Below are 18,259 nucleotides of genomic sequence, written 5' to 3' on the forward strand. Positions count from 1 at the left end.
AAACAAACAAAAACACTCTTAGCTCACAGACCACACACAGACAGACAGCAGGTAAGATTCAGCTCATGAGTTCAGCAGACCCCTGGAGCAGGTAGGAAAAATTGAGCTCAACAAGATTTAAATGCTTTCTTCCATTTGGCCAGAATCACCATTTTCCAGTAATTCTGCAGAATGAAAAACACAAAGGGAAAGAGGAGAGGAATCTGATAGATGTTATCTAGACCTTTTAGAAAACATGGAGTCATTCCTTTGGTCACATATATGCAAATCTACAAGAAGGATGATACAGTACACATTAGGGAAAAGGCTACTGTTCAAAAAGGAATGACCCACAAATGTTACTGTGGCAATACTGGAAAAGTCTACAAAGTTACCCAGCCTGCTGTGTGCATAGTTGTGGGCAAGAAAGTTAAGGGCAAGATTCTTGCCAAGAAAATTAATGTGCATGTTAAGCCCATTAAGCACTCTAAGAGCGGAGACAGCTTCTTGAAACTTGTGAAGAAAAATGATCAGAAAAAGAAGGAAGCCAAAGAGAAAGGGGCCTGGGTTCAGCAGAAGCACCAGCCTGTTCCACCCAGAAAAACCAACGGAGCTGGGTGCAGTGGTCCTGTAGTCCCTGCGGCTTGGGAGGCTGAGGCAGGAGGATTGTGAGTTCAAAGCCAGCCTCAACAAAAGCGAGGCACTAAGCAACTCAGCAAGACCCTGTCTCTAAATAAAATACAAAATAGGGCTGGGGATGTGGCTCAGTGGTTAAGCACTCCTGAGTTCAATCCTCGGTACCAAAAAAAGAGAGAGAATCAATGGAAAGGAACCTGAGCTGCTGGAACCTGTACCCTAAGAATTTATAGCATACTAAATATTAAAAAATAAAGGCCCTTAGACTGTTAAAAAAAATTCAAATTTCCACATACTAAATGAACAGTGTTCTCAGAGTTGAATCTAGACTTGAGGGGGTGGGGAGGAGGTGGGGAGTTAGATAGGAGAGGTCTGGTGGGGTGACATGAGGACAGGCCAGGGCTATGTTAGACAGCTAGGTAGTGAGGCAAGGATAACTGTCTAGCCAGATGCTGTGGTTTGAAAGTGTTCCCCAAAGTTCATATGTTAGAAACTTAATCACCAAATTCATGTGTAGATGGTATTTGGAGGTGAAGTCTTTGAGAGTTAATTAGGGTTAGGTGAGGTCATGAGGATGGGGCCCCCATGGTTGGATCAGTGGCTTTATGAGAAGAGGAAGACAGACTTGAGCCAGTTCTCTTATTCTCTGCCTTCTGCCATGGGATAATACAACATGAAGGCCCTCACCAGAAGCAGCCCTTTGATCTTAGATTTCTCAGCCTTCTGAACCATGAGTCAAAAAAACTTCTATTGTTTATAAATTAACCAGTCTCAGGTAATTCTGTTATAGTGAACACAAAATGGACTAAAACACCAAAAGTCAATAAACCATGGTCTACTACTGTCTGTTTCAGTAAGGCCTGTGAAGTAAGAATAATTTTTATAGATGAATGTTTGCAAATGGATAGGGAAACCCATACTAACTGCTGCAATGGTTTAATGTCCCCCCCAAAAGTGAGGCACTAAGCAACAGTCTTGGTCTCTAGTATGACACTGTTGGGAGGTAAGAAGGCCTTTAAGACATGGGACTTAGGGCTGGGGATATAGCTCAGTTAGTAGAGTGTTTGCTTTGCATGCACTAAGGCCCTGGGTTCAGTCCCCAGCACCAAAAAAAAAAAAAAGAGAGAGAGAGAGAGATGGGGCCTAGTAGGAGATCTTTAGATCACTGGAAGCAGGTCTTAAAGAAATTGTGGGATCCTGGCCTCTTGCTCTTCCTTTTGCTTCCAGGCTGAAGAGGTGAGAAGTTCTGCTCCCCCATGCAATCCTAACATGACATACTTCTCTTGCCAGAGCAATAAGGAACTGGAATCTCTAGAACCAATACCAATGAACTTTATAAGTTAATTGCTTTGGGCATTTTGATATGTGGATAGACAGTTTATAAATGTAAACCTCAATTAAGCAAAATGTTATATCCCCAAATAATTCCACTCTTCTCATTAGTTTGCCTGAATTATAAAAAAAAGTACTCAATTATTATTATGTTTTGAATTTTGTTAATATAAAAAAGTTATGGAAATTTGTTTTCTATTTTGTTATATAAATCTATACATAATAATCTTGATTTTGCTCTTGGCCCACAGCACCTAAAATATTTACTATTTGGCCTTTGACAGAAAGAGCCTGTTTACCCATGGTCTAGCAACTGATGATATTCCATCTTAAGTGGTGCCTGTCTGGAAATCCCACATTGCCCCAAACCTGGAGTGCAAGTCTGTCAATTGTAAGCCATCGCCAGACAGGAGGTGGAGGCAGGGGAGCACTAGGGAGAGGTGCAAAGACCATGAACTGAGCCACAGCCCATGGAGACAGTGCTGCTTTTCCTGAATATTCTATAGAAAGATGGTTCTGTAGAAGGACTGTACAGGGCTGGATTCTTCTGCTATCTGAATAGAACCACATGGAGACAGGCAGTTGATTACTCTCTCACTGGAGGTCAGTTTCCTAAGAGTGGGAACAGGATGGTCTTGTTCGTGGTTTCCTCAACACACATAGCCTGCCACATAGTGGTTTGTTGTTGCTGGTTTGGATTGTTTTGTTTTGTTTTGTTTTGGGTACTAGGGATTGACCCAGGGACACATAACCACTAAGCCACATCCCCAACCCTTCTTATTTTTTATATTGAGACAGGGTCTCACTAAGTTACTTAGGTCTTTGTAAAATTACTGAATTTGCGATCCTCCTGCCTCAGTCTCCTTAGCAGATGGGATTACAGGCGTATGCCACCATGCCTAATGCACATAGTGGGTATTTAACAAACCCACTATTAATGAATAAATGATGACTCCCTGAGTTATTGGATTTAGCTGATCTGAGTAAAGGCCTCTGATACATACCCCTACCCCCTTTCCCAGACAAATTTTAATGGTATTACCTAAGCTATGTTCCTCAAGATGTTAAAAGGTAGAAAAAGCCTGGTGTGGTGGCACATGCCTGTAATCCCAGGGTCTTGGGAGGTTGAGGCAGGAGGATCCTGAGTACAAAGCCAGCTTCAGCAAAAGTGAGGCACTAAGCAACTGAATGAGACCCTGTCTCTAAGTAAAATACAAAGTAAGTGCTGGGGATATGGCTCGGTGGATAAGTGCCCCTGAGTTCAATCCCTGATACCAAAAAAAAAAAAAAAAAAAAAAAGTAGAAAAAAAGTTTTGTGGGTAAATATATTTTGAAAATACTGCCTAGTGAATTCCTTTCCTGGAGAGTCCCAATAAATGTGCTCACTTATCAAAGGGCCTGAGAAGTCATGCGCCACTAGCAGTTCAGAGCCCTCCTCACACATCTCTCCAGAGTTTCTAGAGCTTCCCAATGTTACCATTCCCAAGAGTTTGGGGATTCAGGTAATGAAAATCAGACTTGTTCCCAACTTGCCCTGCGGCTGATGCAAGATTGAGCTTTCTCCATTCCATTCCATCCACCTTCTCCCAAGTTTCCAAATTCCTGTTATATGTTGCCTCTTCTTCTATCTTCCTAATCTTGTGCATTTATACCTTTGGAAAAAAAATCCTCTTCTTTTGGGGATTTTGGTTGAGGAGGTAGGAAGGGCCAATGTGCATGTGTTGGTCAGCCATCTTTAGATGGAAGGAAAGAAGGGCTCTGCATTGGGGTCATGCTGGGCAGCAGGAAAGACTGAGAGATGGTAGGTGAGTTTAGGACACTACAGCTTTCCAGGCTTCCCCAAAGCACTTGGAAACCAGGGTAGGGCTGCTTGGCTAAGAGCTTCAGTAGGACCTGGGAAAGAAAAACATAAAAATGTGGGGATACTCACCCCTCAAGGAGCTTAGTGGGTGAGAGATAAGTGGATGGTTGGGGGAAAATAAGTGGGAAGTATACATGATAGAAATAATCACAGGAGACTATAGAAACCCCAAGAAGTGGTAGTCCAAGCAGTGTGTGTGTGTGTGTGTGTGTGTGTGTGTGTGTGTAATTGATCTTTCTGGAAGAGAGAAAGCAACAGGAACCATGTTTGTAGAGGCCAGGACAGCACCGTAAGGAGTGTGGGGGTAATGAATAGTAAAGGTGTCAAGAAGACATTGTGACCACTGAGTTGGAGAAAAGGCAGAGAGAGGACAAAGGAAGGCCTAGGGTGTCATGCTGGAGCCTGGGCTTTATCTTGAAGGTAGTGCAGAGCCCCTGACGGGTGGCCAGGAGGAGACTTGCTGGTGGAAGAGAGCCCATGGCAGATAGTGCTGGACTCCAAGGCCACTGTGGGAGGTGTTGCAGAATCCAGTGGGAAATGATGAGGCTACGCTCAGGCAGCTCGAGTATCCATGATGGATTACTGGGGACAGAGTCAGGAGGATGAAATCAGTGGCATGTGGGCCTGGGAGCAGGGAAGCAGAGGGTGGCCTCAGAGAAAACTCCCAGGTTTCCAACTCTGTTGGCTGCTGGGAAAGGGCGGGACTATCCCCTTCCAGCTCCTCCTCTCCTTTCTAAAGCCCCCATGACCCCCACAGGCCCCTGAGAGGAGAGTGTTGACTCTCCTCCCACCCCACCTTCCCTCTTGACTATTTGCCGGGAGCCCCCCACCCCCACCCCAAGAGAGAGAGAGAAGATGAAATCATGGAACAAAGGAGATTAGAGCCACATTTCTTTCTTTGTCTACAGTGGAAAACTCTAGTTTGTTACGAGAAGGGAGATTTGAGAGGGGGGCCTCCTGATGAGGTTATGGTTTTGAAACAGGAGCTGTCAGGAACGGCCAATCTGATGAGCACAAGGTCTCATTTTCCTTTCTTTCTGAGCTCTCCTTGGTTGCCCTCAGGGTAGGGCCCCTCCTCTGGGGTGAGTCTGTCCTATTGGATTTGCCAGCCTGAGTATGCCCCTTTCCACCATCACTCAACCTAGGCACCCACGGAGGTCACCTCCTCAAGGGAAGGAGGTCCTCAGGACAGGACAGGAGGAAGGGGGAAAGGGGGGTAGGGACAGTAGAGTAGGAAAAGCCAGATGTGGGTTGGAGAGTTTGATTTCAAGTCCAAGTTATGCCACTTTCCAGCTATGCAAACTCAGCCAGCTCCCTGAGCCCCACCCCAAGACTTCATTTGTCACTGAAAAGGATTACAATTTCCCCTCCTTACCATAGCCATCCTGCTTTCTAGGGTTTCAGTTACCTAAGGTCAACCATGATCCGAAAATATTAAGTGGAAAATTCTAGAAATAATAATCCATAAGTTTTGAATAACTTTAATAACAGTGTACTGTTATGATTGTTCTGTTATTGCTAGTTATTGCTATTAATCTCTTACTGTGTCTAATTTATAAATTCAACTTAATTATAGGTATGTATGTATAGAACAGTACCACAGTGTATATAAGGTTTGGTCCTATCCTATTTAGGCATCAGTTTCAAGACCCATTGGGGGTTTTAGAACACATCCCTCATGGACAAAGTGGGGGACTACTGTATACCCAGCTCATAGGATTACTTGGGGACTAAATGAGATGATATCTGTGGGGGGGAATAAAAGAATTTGGAAACCAGGACAATCCCCAACAATCGCAGGGCCTGGGGCAAGAATACAGATGGAGAGCTGGGCAGGTGGTGCAACACCTGAAATCCCAGAGGTTCAAGAGGCTCTGGGAGGACCCTAAAGTAAAAGTCAGCCTCAACAAGGGCAAGGCGTTTAGCAACTCAGTGAGACCCTGTCTCTAAATAAAATACAAAATAGGGCTGGGGATGTGGCTCAGTGGTTGAGTGCTCCTGAGTTCAATCCCCAGTCCTAAAAAAAAATAAAATAAATAAGATAAAAATAAAGAATACAGATGGCAGTCCACCTACATGTGCCTAAACACTATAGAGCTAAAAATCAAGTTTACAAAATTTAAATTTGTTTCATCCTCCAACCTTGACTAATATTCTATCATGCCCCGAAGGCCAGTTTGAATTTAGAGGCCCTGGACTCCTTGGAGTTCATCATGGAACACCACAGCATGGGGAAAAGCAGCTTTTGGCTCTTAACCTTGGCTCATTCCCTTCCTCTCTTCCCCCACCAGCTCCATCCTGCCTGGCAAGGGCTTCATGCAGATGCATGAGGAAGCCCCAGCCCTCATGCCTAACTCACAGTCCTCAGAGGTGCACACCTGGGGCATTTTGGGAGGATAGAGTCCAGGAAGAGGCCCATGCAGATCCTGGAAAAGGGCTCAGAGCCCTAGGGGCAGGGAACCCCAGGATCCCAGTCATGCACAGCATGGTACAGAGGGGGATGCGACCTGCAAGTGGCCACATATCTTTGGCCCTATGAAGGCAGTATGGCAGGAGAAATCCAGCCCCGGGCTCAGATGGCTGAACACACCAATCAGGGGCCACTCCTGAAGCTCTGCTCTAAACTATGAAGTGAGAGTGAGTAAGCGTTTATTCTTCTCTCCCCAGGGTCTTGGCGTTTCTTTCCTCACTTTCTCTTTCTCTGATTCTCCACTCCTCCCTTCTATTTTCCCTAGGAAGAATTGGGGATAATTTACATGCCAGCAGGTCAGAGAAGTAGGAGAGTAGATGTCTTTGGGGACAGATGAACCAGGATGCCAGGAACTCTTGGGTAAGATCCAAGGGCTCTTCAGGCTTGAGAGCTGCTAAGCGTCTCCCTTCCCACATCTCTGGAAGACTTGAGAAACTTGTTATTTATTATCTGAAAACAGAGAATTCTTAGAGCCTTAGACAAGAGTGTGGCCAAAAACCTGGAGGGAAACAGCTCTGAGCACAATGAAAAATGTAGTGCTGGGCAAGGGGACCTGGGGAGACATAGTGACACCAATATGGACAACCCAGGGCTGAGCTTAAAGCCATCGTGCATAATCCCCCTCACTGAGTGAGACTGAACACCCAGGCCCTGGTGAGACCATGGGGAGCCTTGGAGTCTGAGCCAAGAATCAAGAACCAGGTGCTGCCCAGCGTGGTGGCACACACCTATAATCCTAGCGACTCTGGAGGCTGAGACATGAGGATCACAAGTTCAAAGCCAGCCTCAGCAATTTAGTAAGGCCCTAAGCAACTGCCTCAAAATAAAGAATAAAAAGGGCTGGGGATATGGCTCAGTGGTTAAGTGCCCCTGGAGTCAATCCCTAGAGGAAGGAAGGAAGGGAGGGAGGGAGGGAGGGAGGGAGGGAGGGAGGGAAAGAGAAAGAAATAACCAGATGCCTGGGCCTGGCTGAAGGGGTGGTGAGCATTCTAGAGAAGAACATCAGATCTAGCCACCGGCTGTCTGAACTCAGTCAAAGTCCTTTTCCTCTCTGAGACTCAATTTTCTCATCTATAAAATGGGATAATGTGTTTTCCTCACAGAGCAGTAGTAAGGATTTAATAACATAAAGGGTGAGTGATGCTTAGCATCTTGCCTGGAACAGAGAAAGGGATCAATAAATGATACCCATATGATTATTATTTGACGGTAGTGCCTGGAAATGCTGGTTTGACTTGTATGACCTTCAATGGATAGGGTCCCAAGTACAAGCCTTGGTTTTCTCATCTGGGAATTTCTTTTATTCTCTGCAGACATTTTGCTGTTGATTCCCGACATGACACAAACAATAGTGTACACTTGGAGAACACTGGCTGGGGCCAGCACTGCCCGAAGCTCTCCGTGTGGTGAGAGCATATCATCCTCACAATCTCCTCTGAGGGGCATTCTATTTGTCCTTGTTCAGCACATGAGGAACCCAGGACACAGGAGGATTAGAGAATTCGTCTCCCCTGTAATCTCCTCCTTCCCTGTGCAGATATGGGCTGGGTCCCTGCTGGAATGACCAGCAGGAATAACATTTTGACTGACCCCCTCCAGTCAATCCAGCCAGCTCACTGGTCTGGCTAATACTTCTGACTCCAAACTGACAAGTTATGGGGCAAAATTAGTCACCTTGACCTTTGAATCCATGCTCTTTCTCAAGATTTTTAGATTTTCTGACAGTGACACAGTCCCTCCACTGATTTAAAGGAATCAGTGTCAGGAAACACTGATTTTGAATTAAAACAGGAAAATGGCCATTCCTGAGATCATGTATCTCCTAACCTGGGACATTCACCCCCTTGCCTCATGGAGCGCACTAGAAATCTTGCAGTGACATCCACTGATCTGGGATTGCTATCCCATTTCACAGATGAGAAAACCCACCTGTTGGCAGAGAGGTGGGGGCGTTGCCTGGGGTCCTGCTGGCAGTGGGGACAGAAGCAGGATTTGAACCCAAGCTCTCAATGCTCCGGACTGTGTACATCCTGCTGCCTGATAATTTCCTCTGAGGGGCCCCTGATCCCCTAGGCACTGAGGACACAACCACAAAGAGTGGGAATCGCTGAAGACCATTTGGCCTGGCCTCACATTTGCTGTGCCTTTTGGCACTGATCTTCGAAGCTACATTAAGCGTTCTTTTCTGAGTCTTTTGTGGGCAAGAGAAGCCTCAAAATTGCAATGAACGGAGGCACCTGGATCCCCAGGGAGAATTGTGAGCCCATATCCCCACCTTGTTTATTTGTAAAATGGGAACACGGACACAACTGGTGTATGTTTTACATTAAACCAAATAGGAGCTTGTGGCATTTCTGTCTGTACTTGAGACATGTTTATATTGCTGGGTCCATTATGAATCTGTTTAATATCCTTCAAATTCTCTGAGTCCTTCCATCCCTGCAGCCAGGAAATGGGTAATGTGCACACAGGGAAGAAATTTCCAGGCATTCAGACCTTTAGGCAAATGAGGACTTTTTTTTTTTCTCTCTCTCTCTCTTTTTCTGTAAAAAGGGGGAAAGCTAGTTGCAAGAAAAAAAATTAAAATTAAATTCTTCCTGTTCAAAATGGTTTTTCCAATGATTCTTTCCTTGTAGGAAATTGCATAGGTACTGGAGAGAGGCCAGGGAGGAGCCACCAGCTAGGGGAAGCTGAGGCTGGTGAGAAGAGCACCCCTCTGCCCAGGAGAGACTGGCATGCAGACAAGGAGGTAAGCGATTGCCCCCCAACACACACAAGGGATGAGAAAGATACCAAGGGACCTGCAGCCAGGAGTTCAAGGTCACCTGAGGGCTGCCTTGGCTGCTGGGGGCTCCTGGGAAGCCAGCATCAGACTAATCCTACCGGATTGGGAGCAGGCTTCCCACAGGACGGCTGGCAGGAGCAGCTCCCTGCTTGTTGGCAGAACAGAGAGGTATTATTTTAAGGAGAAAAATGAGATTCCTGTTACTGTCTTATTCCTCCTGCAGAAATGTTGGTGTGGCCCAGACGGAGCCAAGAGAAGAGGCAGTCATTGCCAACAGGAGGGTGAGCTCATCACAATGAGTGGATGTAGGTGTTTCCAGAAAGTATAGTGTGGAAGAATAGCTCCATGCTTGGAATCTCAAATTGCTTATTGAGGCAGAACCCTTTGACCTCCTCTCTCCTTCCTCCACCCTCCTCTTTGCTAGATTATCTGATTCCTTTATTTATTTATTTATTTATTTATTGGTACTGAGAATTGAATTCAGACACTGAGCCATCTACCTAGCCCCCCACCCCCCGGCCCTCAGCATAACACTTTTGAGTTTAATCCAACTGTTTATTTGTATTAGTAGCTCATTCCTTTTTTTTTTTTTTTTTGTACCAGGATTGAACTCAGGGTCACTCACTCACTGAGCCACATCCCCAGCACTATTTTTGTATTTCATTTAGAGACAGGGTCTCACTGTATTGCTTAGCACCTCGCTTTTGCTGAGGCTGGCTTTGAACTCGCAATCCTCCTGTCTCAGCCTCCCAAACCGCTGGGATTACAAGCGTGCGCCACTAGGCCTGGTTCCTTCCTCCTTTTCTTCCTGTGGAAGCAAAGGATATTGTATAATTAAGGGAATTGTGAGGCTTTGGGATTTGCAAATATCAAATTCCCACTGGATTCTGGGAAATATGGGGTCACAGGTTATTTGTTGGACTCATCACCGGACTCCCTGGCAATGGCCTAGGGATGACACAAGTCACTCTGAACTAAACCCAGAATTAAGAAGAATAATTCCAGGGAGCTTGGGGTAACTTTCCTGGTCCTTGTCAAGGAAGAAACAGCATGGCCATAAGCCCAGGTCAGAAAGGGCAGGAAATAAGATGATGCTGGTTGGAGAGAAGCAGCCTGAGAACTGGGGAGTAAGAAACGCCATAAAGTGACCACAAAGCTGTACTAGTTGGAAATTCTACAAGGTGAGCATGAAAATGGTGCAAGTCCATGGGGTGAGTCACGAATAGTAGGACACGGAGCTCTGGCACTTTGGCTGCCTCATGCAAGGCCCTGAAACACACCCTCAAACCAATTTTGATTTTCCATCTATGAATCACGAAGAGGGCGATATTAACAACAGGCCCTATGAAAGCTCCTGTTGGAAGAGCCAAATCCCTGTTTTCTGTCAATTCAGAGGCACATATGCTATGTATATAAATGTTGTACCATTTAAATTTTTACCATTCTTTGTCATTATCATTTTAAATTTCATATTCTCCAAATTTCTAACCCCCAATTAGATTGCCCTGATCATGGTCACGGTGAAGGGAGGCATTGCCGTGATAAACTTGATTGGTTTATGCCTCATTTTTTTGGATTCCCTTGACTACTCTTTGCAGTTCACAACTTTTTTTTTAATCCATCCTCTCTCAATTTGGCAAAGGAAAACCACATTTTGGTTAAATCAATTTATTTAACCTCTAGGGGCTAAGGCACAACAAGCTAAGATGCTAGAACAAATAAGAATTGTATTATTTTCTCATGTTTGGTTCAGGGCTGGGCAGACAACCAGGGCAAACTCCAAGAGCTTGTGTGGACATCTAGATTCCTTCCACGGTGTTCTCCAGTATCCCCTAGAATGCTGCCTCATCTTCATGGCCATGGCCAAGGCTACCTCATCATCCAAGTGAGCCTATATCCAGCCCAAGACAAGAAGAACAGAGTGGGGAAGACATTAGAAGTTGCCTTTGGGCTGGGGTTGTAGCTCAGTGGTAGAGTGCTCGCCTAGCATGCATGAGGTACTGGGTTCAATCCTCAGCACCACATAAATGTAAAATAAAGATATTGTGTCCACCTAAAACTAAAAAAAGAAAGAAAGATTTATTAAAAAAGAAAAAAAAGAAGTTGCCTGTAGCAATTTTTGCATCATCCCAATGGCCACAACTTAGTCCCGTGGCCACATGGAACTGCAAAGGAATGCTGGGAAATGTGGACTCTAGTGGGTATCAAGTGCCCAACTAACACCTGGGTTGTTTTGCTAATAAAGAGGAGAGGCTGGGTTTGGGAGTGCTTGCCTGTAATCCCAACTGCTCAGGAGGCTGAGGCAGGAGGATCATAAGTTCAAAACCAGCCTCAGCAACTTAGCAAAGTCCTAAGCAATTCACCAAGACCCCATCTCAAAATAAAAAATAAAGAGAGTCCAGCACAATGGCTCACACCTGAAATCCCAGTGGCAGGGGAGGCTGAGGCAGGAGGATCACAAGTTCAAAGTCAGCTTCAGCAACAGCAAAGTGCTAAGCAACAGCAACGTGCTAAGCAACTCAGTGAGACCCTGTCTCTAAATAAAATACAAAATAGAGCTGGGGATGAAGCTCAGTGGTTGAGTGTCCCTGAGTTCCATTCCCAGTACCAAAATAAGTAAAGACCATATAGCTCTGAGTTTGCTATATGGTCCCAAAAATAAAATAAAAAATAAAGACAAGGAGGGGGCAATGGATAATGGGGATAATTGTTGCCTCCTTCCCTAAATCCCAAGGGGAAAGTGACATCAGGACCACAGCAACCACTTTTGGAGGTTCTCACTTTAGGAATAAAGAAGGTTCTGGGCTTTAGGTACACTGTAGTAGATTGTCATTCAGCTCTTCACTCTCACTTATCTTGTGACCTTGGGGTAGAAGAGTGGGTGGAATTTATTTCCCCGTCTCAATAATATTGGGTTTGGCCATATGACCAGTCTTGGCCAATGGAATAGGAGCAGAAGTGCCAGAATGCCAGTCCTAAGCCAAAGCCTGAAGGGGCACCATATGTTTCTGCTTCTGCCATTTACCCTCAGAAGGACCCATGTCCCAAATAGCAGTTTGCCCCAGAAAATGAAGAAATGCATAGAGCATACCTGAACACCTCCTGAAGCCAAGTTCAGCTGAGCCCCAGCAGAGCCAGCCAACCCACAGAGTCATGTGTGGAGAAAACATGTGAACCACAGTTGTTGTTAGCCAGAGTCTGGGGCAGGTTGTCATGGAGCATTACCCAAAATTGGGTTCAAATGTCAAGGCAGACCACACTACACACATACCAAAAGAGGATGAATAGTTTATTTACTCACATAATGAGGCTCTCTGGGAAGAAGAGAGAACAGGGACTGGCCTAAGGTTTTTGAGTGGTTGGGGGATGAGGCTGGAGTGAGGGTTCCTGAGCGTAGTTTGAACTTCCTGCTGGCGCCAAAGGAAGGAGGACCTGGGATTTCTCATTGGCTTCTCAGAAAGAGAGGGGTGGAGCTTAAAGCTGCCTGCAGTCAACCATCAAAAATGGAGTCAGAGCTTTTCCTACACCCCTTCTTCCATCTGGAATATGAATGCAGAGGTAGTAGAGATCTGTCTGGAACCATGCAGATAAGGACACCACTCTATGGGTGGCTGAGTGACCAAAAAAAAAAAAAAAAAAAAAAAAGCAATGCTCAGGGATGGTGGATCAATAGGAAAGAAGCAGCCTGGGCCCCCATTACTCTGGAGCTACCATATTAACCCAGGGTCTTAGCTATTATAGGAGACAAGATTACCTTGGGGGGGTCTCTGTGAAGTCAGTCTAAACTATATTCTGTGTGTGTGTGTGTGTGTGTGTGTGTGTCTTGCTGGGGATTGAACCCAGGGCCTTGTGCATGCAAGGCAAGTGCTCTACCAATTGAGCCATATCCCTAGCCTAATTCTAAATTGGAGATGACGACAATACCTATGTCCCAGAGTCCTGAGACCCTAATGAGACTATGTGGGATAATGGGAGAAGCACTTGGTACATACAAACTCATCCATCCATTTCTTCACTTAGTACCCACTGTGTGCCCGGCCTTATGCTTATTGCATTATTTCCTAAATATGGAATACGGAGCCATCTCTCTAGGTTCAAATCCCAAATCCCTGCTACTAACCACTCTAATGACTGAACGAGTGTCAGACCTTTTCTGAGCCTTTTCTGTTTCCTTAACTGCCAACTGGGGATAATAATGGCACTGCTATCAGAAAAGACTCTCAGACTTCTAATGTTCTACATGGCACAGTAGGATAAACATGGTTGACAACAATTCATTAAGTATTTCAAAATAGGTAAGAGAATTTTTAATGTTCCTAACACAAAGAAATAAAAAATGTGTGATATCATGGAGATGCCAATTACCCTGACCTCATCATTACACATCATATACATGTATTGAAATGTCACACTGGATTCCACAAACAGTGGTTATGTCAATTAAAAATAAAACATTCAGGGTCACTCCAAGTGAACTGGGCTGCGCAAAATAATCACACAGAGACAGAGAAATATCTTTTTCTTTGGCTCCTCTGACCTTAGGGGTCCGTGGAAAGAGAACGAGGAGCACGTGCTGAACTCTTTTATTGGGAAGAAGCCATTCAAATGGGGCAAGAGGTAGGATTACAAAGGAACAGGTGAGTGTAGTTCAACCCCTCTGGGTGCCACCTACCCCTAGGGCCACACCTTGGTACCAGAGCTAGCAAAAAAGCCCGAGTCAGGAGTCATGGCACTACCGTGCCAGACTATAGTGACCTTTCAGATCCACGTGGTGCACTAGAACTTAAAGGTGTGTGCATTTGGATTGGCTCCCCACAAAAATATGTATTTTTAAATAGCCACTTTACTCCGACAGGTGAGTGAGGCAGACATGCCAATCCATTCTCCCTAGGATTTTGTTCCAACCAAGAACAAGTACATGGGATTTAAAAATCAAATGAATAAACCCCACAGGCCAGTTTACTGGACAATGTGAAATGAGAAAGCCAGGGAAAATGACCAGCAGATGGAACTGAGGACAAGTTAAACCAGTCAAATTCCTCACAACAAAGGACAGTATTACATGGCGAGGAGAATGTGAAGCACATGAAATGAACCCACAGTGCCCTCCAGGCCTTGGCTAACTGTCTCTAGTCAATATTTTAGGAAGACCTACTATGTTCTAAAAACCATGGAGATGGCCACAAATGGGGACATACTCTGTGCTAAAGAGGAGCTTGTGGTCTAGCAGGGGCCATAGGCGAGACCAGAAGGGAGGAAAGTTCAGATTGAGCAATGCTGCCAAAGAATCCAAGTCCAAGGACCTACAGGGACCCAAGAGAGGGAATCTCCTTAGACTGGGGCTGGCCTGATGCTAGAAGTCATGATCAAGTCAACAGAAGTGAATGATGGCTACTCACTCACTGTTGTGCAGTCCCTAAGAGCCTGCCCACCCAGGAGAGGCCCAAAGCTCTTGCCTTGTTCCAACCATGCTCGCCTTCATACCTAGTTAACCAGGTTGAAGTTCCAACTCAGCTGCTGCCCAGAAGTGTGACCTGAGCCTATCACCTCACCTCTTTCAGCCTGGATTTCCTTGTCAGAAGATGTGATGGCTGTCACAATTACCCAATGACACAGTGCCTGGCCTATCACAGGAACTCAACAAAGGGTAGTTCTACCCCTTACCTACCACTTTGTAAATTGAATCCTTTTTCTTTTCTTTTTTTTACTTTATCTTTTGCAGTACTGGTTGGTGCTTTACCACTGAGCTACATTCCCCAGCTATTATTATTATTATTATTATTATTATTATTATTTGAATGTTTGAGACAGGGTCTCACTTAGTTGCTAAGTCTGGACTCAAACTTTCCATCCTCCAGCCTCAACCTCCTGAGTACCTGGAATTGCAGGCGTACACCACCACACCCAGCTAAAAATTGAATCCTATTTTTAAAAAGCTGAAAAGCTTGCTATTTAAATAGTTTCTGCCAATATTGAGTAACAACTGCATCAGTAATCATTCCTGAACTGCAAATACCTGAAAGTCCAAATGGCAGAAAATCAGAGGCTCTTAGAGTTGGAAGCACATGGTCTAGCCTGCCATCCAAACCAGAACCTTCACCACTTGCCTGGTTTTACCTAAGCATTAGCTTCTGCTTAGACAATACCAGGGATAGAGAGCTCACTATCTACCCAGGGAGTCCTTTCCATTATTGGAGAGTTCTAATTGACACTCCAGCTGACTGGCCTCCCTGCCATTTTTCCATGCATGTTTACCCTGGGTGATGCAGTCAGCACGCTCTGCAACAAGAGACCCTTCTTTTTTTAGGGGTGGGGTACCAAGGATTGAACTCAAAGGCACTTGACCACTGAGCCACATCCCCAGCCCTATTTTGTATTTCATGGAGAGACAGGATCTCAGTGAGTTGCTTAGCACCTCACCATTACTGAGGCTGGCTTTGAACTTGCAATTCTCCTATCTCAGCCTCCTGGAGCTGCTGGGATTATAGGCATGCACCACTGGGCCCAGCAACAAGAGACCCTTCTTAACAAAGAGTGAGTTGGTATTCTCTCTTCACCTCCTATCTCAAATGCTCTTCTCCTGGCTGAGCTAGGCAACCTTTAAGAAATGAGTCCCATTTACTATGCCCACATCCCTGTATAATCTCTACTCCCTTTGAGTGAACTAAATCTCAGGGCTCTCGTCTAAAAAATAGAACAGGGCAGCCAGGTAACAGTGCTGCACACCTCAGGAGGATGAGGTAGGAAGATCAAAAGTTTGAGGCCAGATTTGGCACCTTAGCAAGGTCCCAAGCAACTCAGCAAGACCCTGTCTCAAATAAAAAATGAAAATGACTGAGGATATATCAGTGGTTAAGCACTCTGGGTTCAATCCCTGATATCAAAAAAAGAAAAGAAAGAACAGGGCAAAAGTGATGGGATGTCACTTCCATTTTAGCTTTCCAAAAGACAGTGATTTCCATTTGTCTCACTCTCTTCCTTTCTCTGAGCCCACATTCTGGGAGAAGTCAGTTGTTATATCGTGAACTGCCCTAATGGAGAGAACTACAGGCAAGGATCTGATGGCCAACCGTCATGAGAGTGAATTCAAAGTAGATCCTCCTCCCTGGTTAAGGTAAGATGACAACACCCCTAGTTGCAGCCCTGGGAGACCCTAAGCAGAGGACCCAACTAAGCCACACCCAGATTTCAGACCCACAGGAACCAGGAGATAATAAGTGTCTGGGGTTTTATTTAAGCCACTAAGTTTGGGTATAATTTGTTACATGTCAATTAATAACTAATATATGGTCCAACATCTTTGTTCCTCCAGCCTCCATTTATTTCCAGACCCTTCCCCCTTCCTCTGTCTATACGCCAATAGATCAATGTCCCTCCTATAATATGGTGCCTGGAATGGCTCACAACACTCTAGATGTGGTCTTGCAACAGAACTATTTCCTCCTGAGTGATGGACACTGTCCATTATTCCCACTCAAGATGCCATTAGCATTTTAATGGACATATCTCACAGATGATTCATTCTGACCTTGTGTGTGACTAAAACCCTTCTATGTCCCATGAACAAGGAAAATCTATTCACCCACTGTTGTGGACTTGAGTCAGTGATTTTTAAAATTCAAATACAGGACTTGACAGTAGCATTAGAAAACTATCTTGCTGCCTGTCTTAGCCAGGTGAGGACCTTGCAGACTTGATTCTGTGTCCCCTGTATCCCTTTACACTGCCAACTCTGGGCCACCTGTGTCCATGGTTAAGCATTCACCCATTCCAGAGTCATCTTGTTAAACAAAACAATGAGTCCCATTTACTATGCCTGCTGTCAAGGGTTTTGAAAGGAAGACAGGAAATCCACATCAACAGAGACTTATATTATATGTTGCTTACTTTGCCAGTTGCTCTTACATAGGATATCTCATCTTAGCACAACCCTACAAAACAATGACTGCAGAAAAAGAGACTGAGGTTCAAAGTTGGTTTATTCTTTTTTTTTTTTTCTTTTTTTATTAGTGGTGTTGGCGATTGAACCCAGGGCTTTGTGTATGTAAGGCAAGCATTCTACCAACTGAGCTATATCCCCAGCCCCATTTTGGTTTATTCTAAGGGAAATAATTCTTAAAAAGAAAAAAAAAATGGAATCAGTATGCAATTCATTGCTTTGTTAATTACAATAATTAGACAAAACCTGAAAGTGCATCTGTGACTCTGGAGAAATAACCCACTCTGAATCTCAGTTTCCTCATCTTTAAAATAACGTCCATCTCACAGAGCTTGGAGAAAGGTCTGCTGAGCATACATATGTGCTCATATTTATACATCTGTAGCATGCCTGGCACAGTACCTGGCACACAGGAAGCCAGCAATCAATGACAGTTTGATTTCTTGGGAAATCAAATGTAGCTGGGTTGTAGAGTGCAGACTTAACACCCTTGAGAACCTAGGTTTGAACCCTGTCACTGACCAAAAAAAAAAAAAAAAAAAAAAGGCATTTTTTAGCAAACTTAAGCTGTGTAAGGCAAGTGATAAAATCAAGTGGAAGGAATATCACCATAGAGATATAGTCAAAAGATCTCAGGTTCAAAGTCTAGCTCTGCTTCATTTTATAAACTTGGGCCAAGTGCTTACCCAGCTGCCAGGGTAATTGCAAAGAACAGGGAAGAAATGTGAAATGCAGGGCAATTGTTGATTATTCTCATGATTAGACTTCTAGGTTGATGCTGATCAGTGTCACTATCATACCACAGGACACCATCTTGCCTGTAATGCTTTTCTTCTTTTGAATTATTTCCTTGGGACAAATTCAAAATCCTTTCTCCAACTTTCTGTAGTTGTCAGATCCAACAAAAGCGGGTAGCAATAAATCCCGCAGGAGCTGAGGCCTAGGACAGAGTGGTGGCAGCTCCCAGGCTGGAGCTAGCTGCAGCGGGTGACCCACGGCTGCTCCTTCCAGCTGAGACCCTGTGCCAGAGATTATGTCATTGGGAGGAACATGTCCTCAGGAGTGGGGAGGAAGGGATGGGGGTGGCAGTAGACTTTTATTCTCTTGGGACAGGTACCTAGTCCTGAGGGGGAAGAGAACTCAACCAGATGCAGAATGCCAAGCTTACCCCATAGTCAGAACAGCCCAGAAAGTTCCCATGGAAATGTCTGGATCACATCTCAGAGTGAGCTAGAGAAGCCTGTGTGTGAGGGGTGA

At 44.9% G+C, this 18,259-nt stretch overlaps 1 protein-coding gene across 1 annotated transcript; it reads left to right on the top strand.

The window, feature by feature from the left end:
• Nucleotides 1-210: 210 nt before the first annotated feature.
• Nucleotides 211-838, top strand: LOC114101970 (large ribosomal subunit protein eL21-like). The gene is made up of 2 exons (XM_027947162.2): nucleotides 211-596; nucleotides 796-838. The coding sequence occupies exons 1-2, from the start codon at nucleotides 211-213 to the stop codon at nucleotides 836-838; spliced, it is 429 nt and encodes a 142-aa protein (XP_027802963.2).
• The last annotated feature ends 17,421 nt before the right edge of the window (nucleotides 839-18,259 follow it).

The sequence above is a fragment of the Marmota flaviventris genome, chromosome 17 (assembly GCF_047511675.1).
Source record: "Marmota flaviventris isolate mMarFla1 chromosome 17, mMarFla1.hap1, whole genome shotgun sequence".
Lineage (NCBI taxonomy): Eukaryota > Metazoa > Chordata > Mammalia > Rodentia > Sciuridae > Marmota > Marmota flaviventris.

Bases quoted from the DNA above. Each gene is read 5' to 3' on its own strand.
- LOC114101970 (XM_027947162.2), top strand. From the start codon at position 211: ATGTTATCTAGACCTTTTAGAAAACATGGAGTCATTCCTTTGGTCACA. The intron at 597-795 runs GTGCAGTGGTCC...AAAAAGAGAGAG, and splicing joins AGAAAAACCAACGGAGCTGG to AATCAATGGAAAGGAACCTG.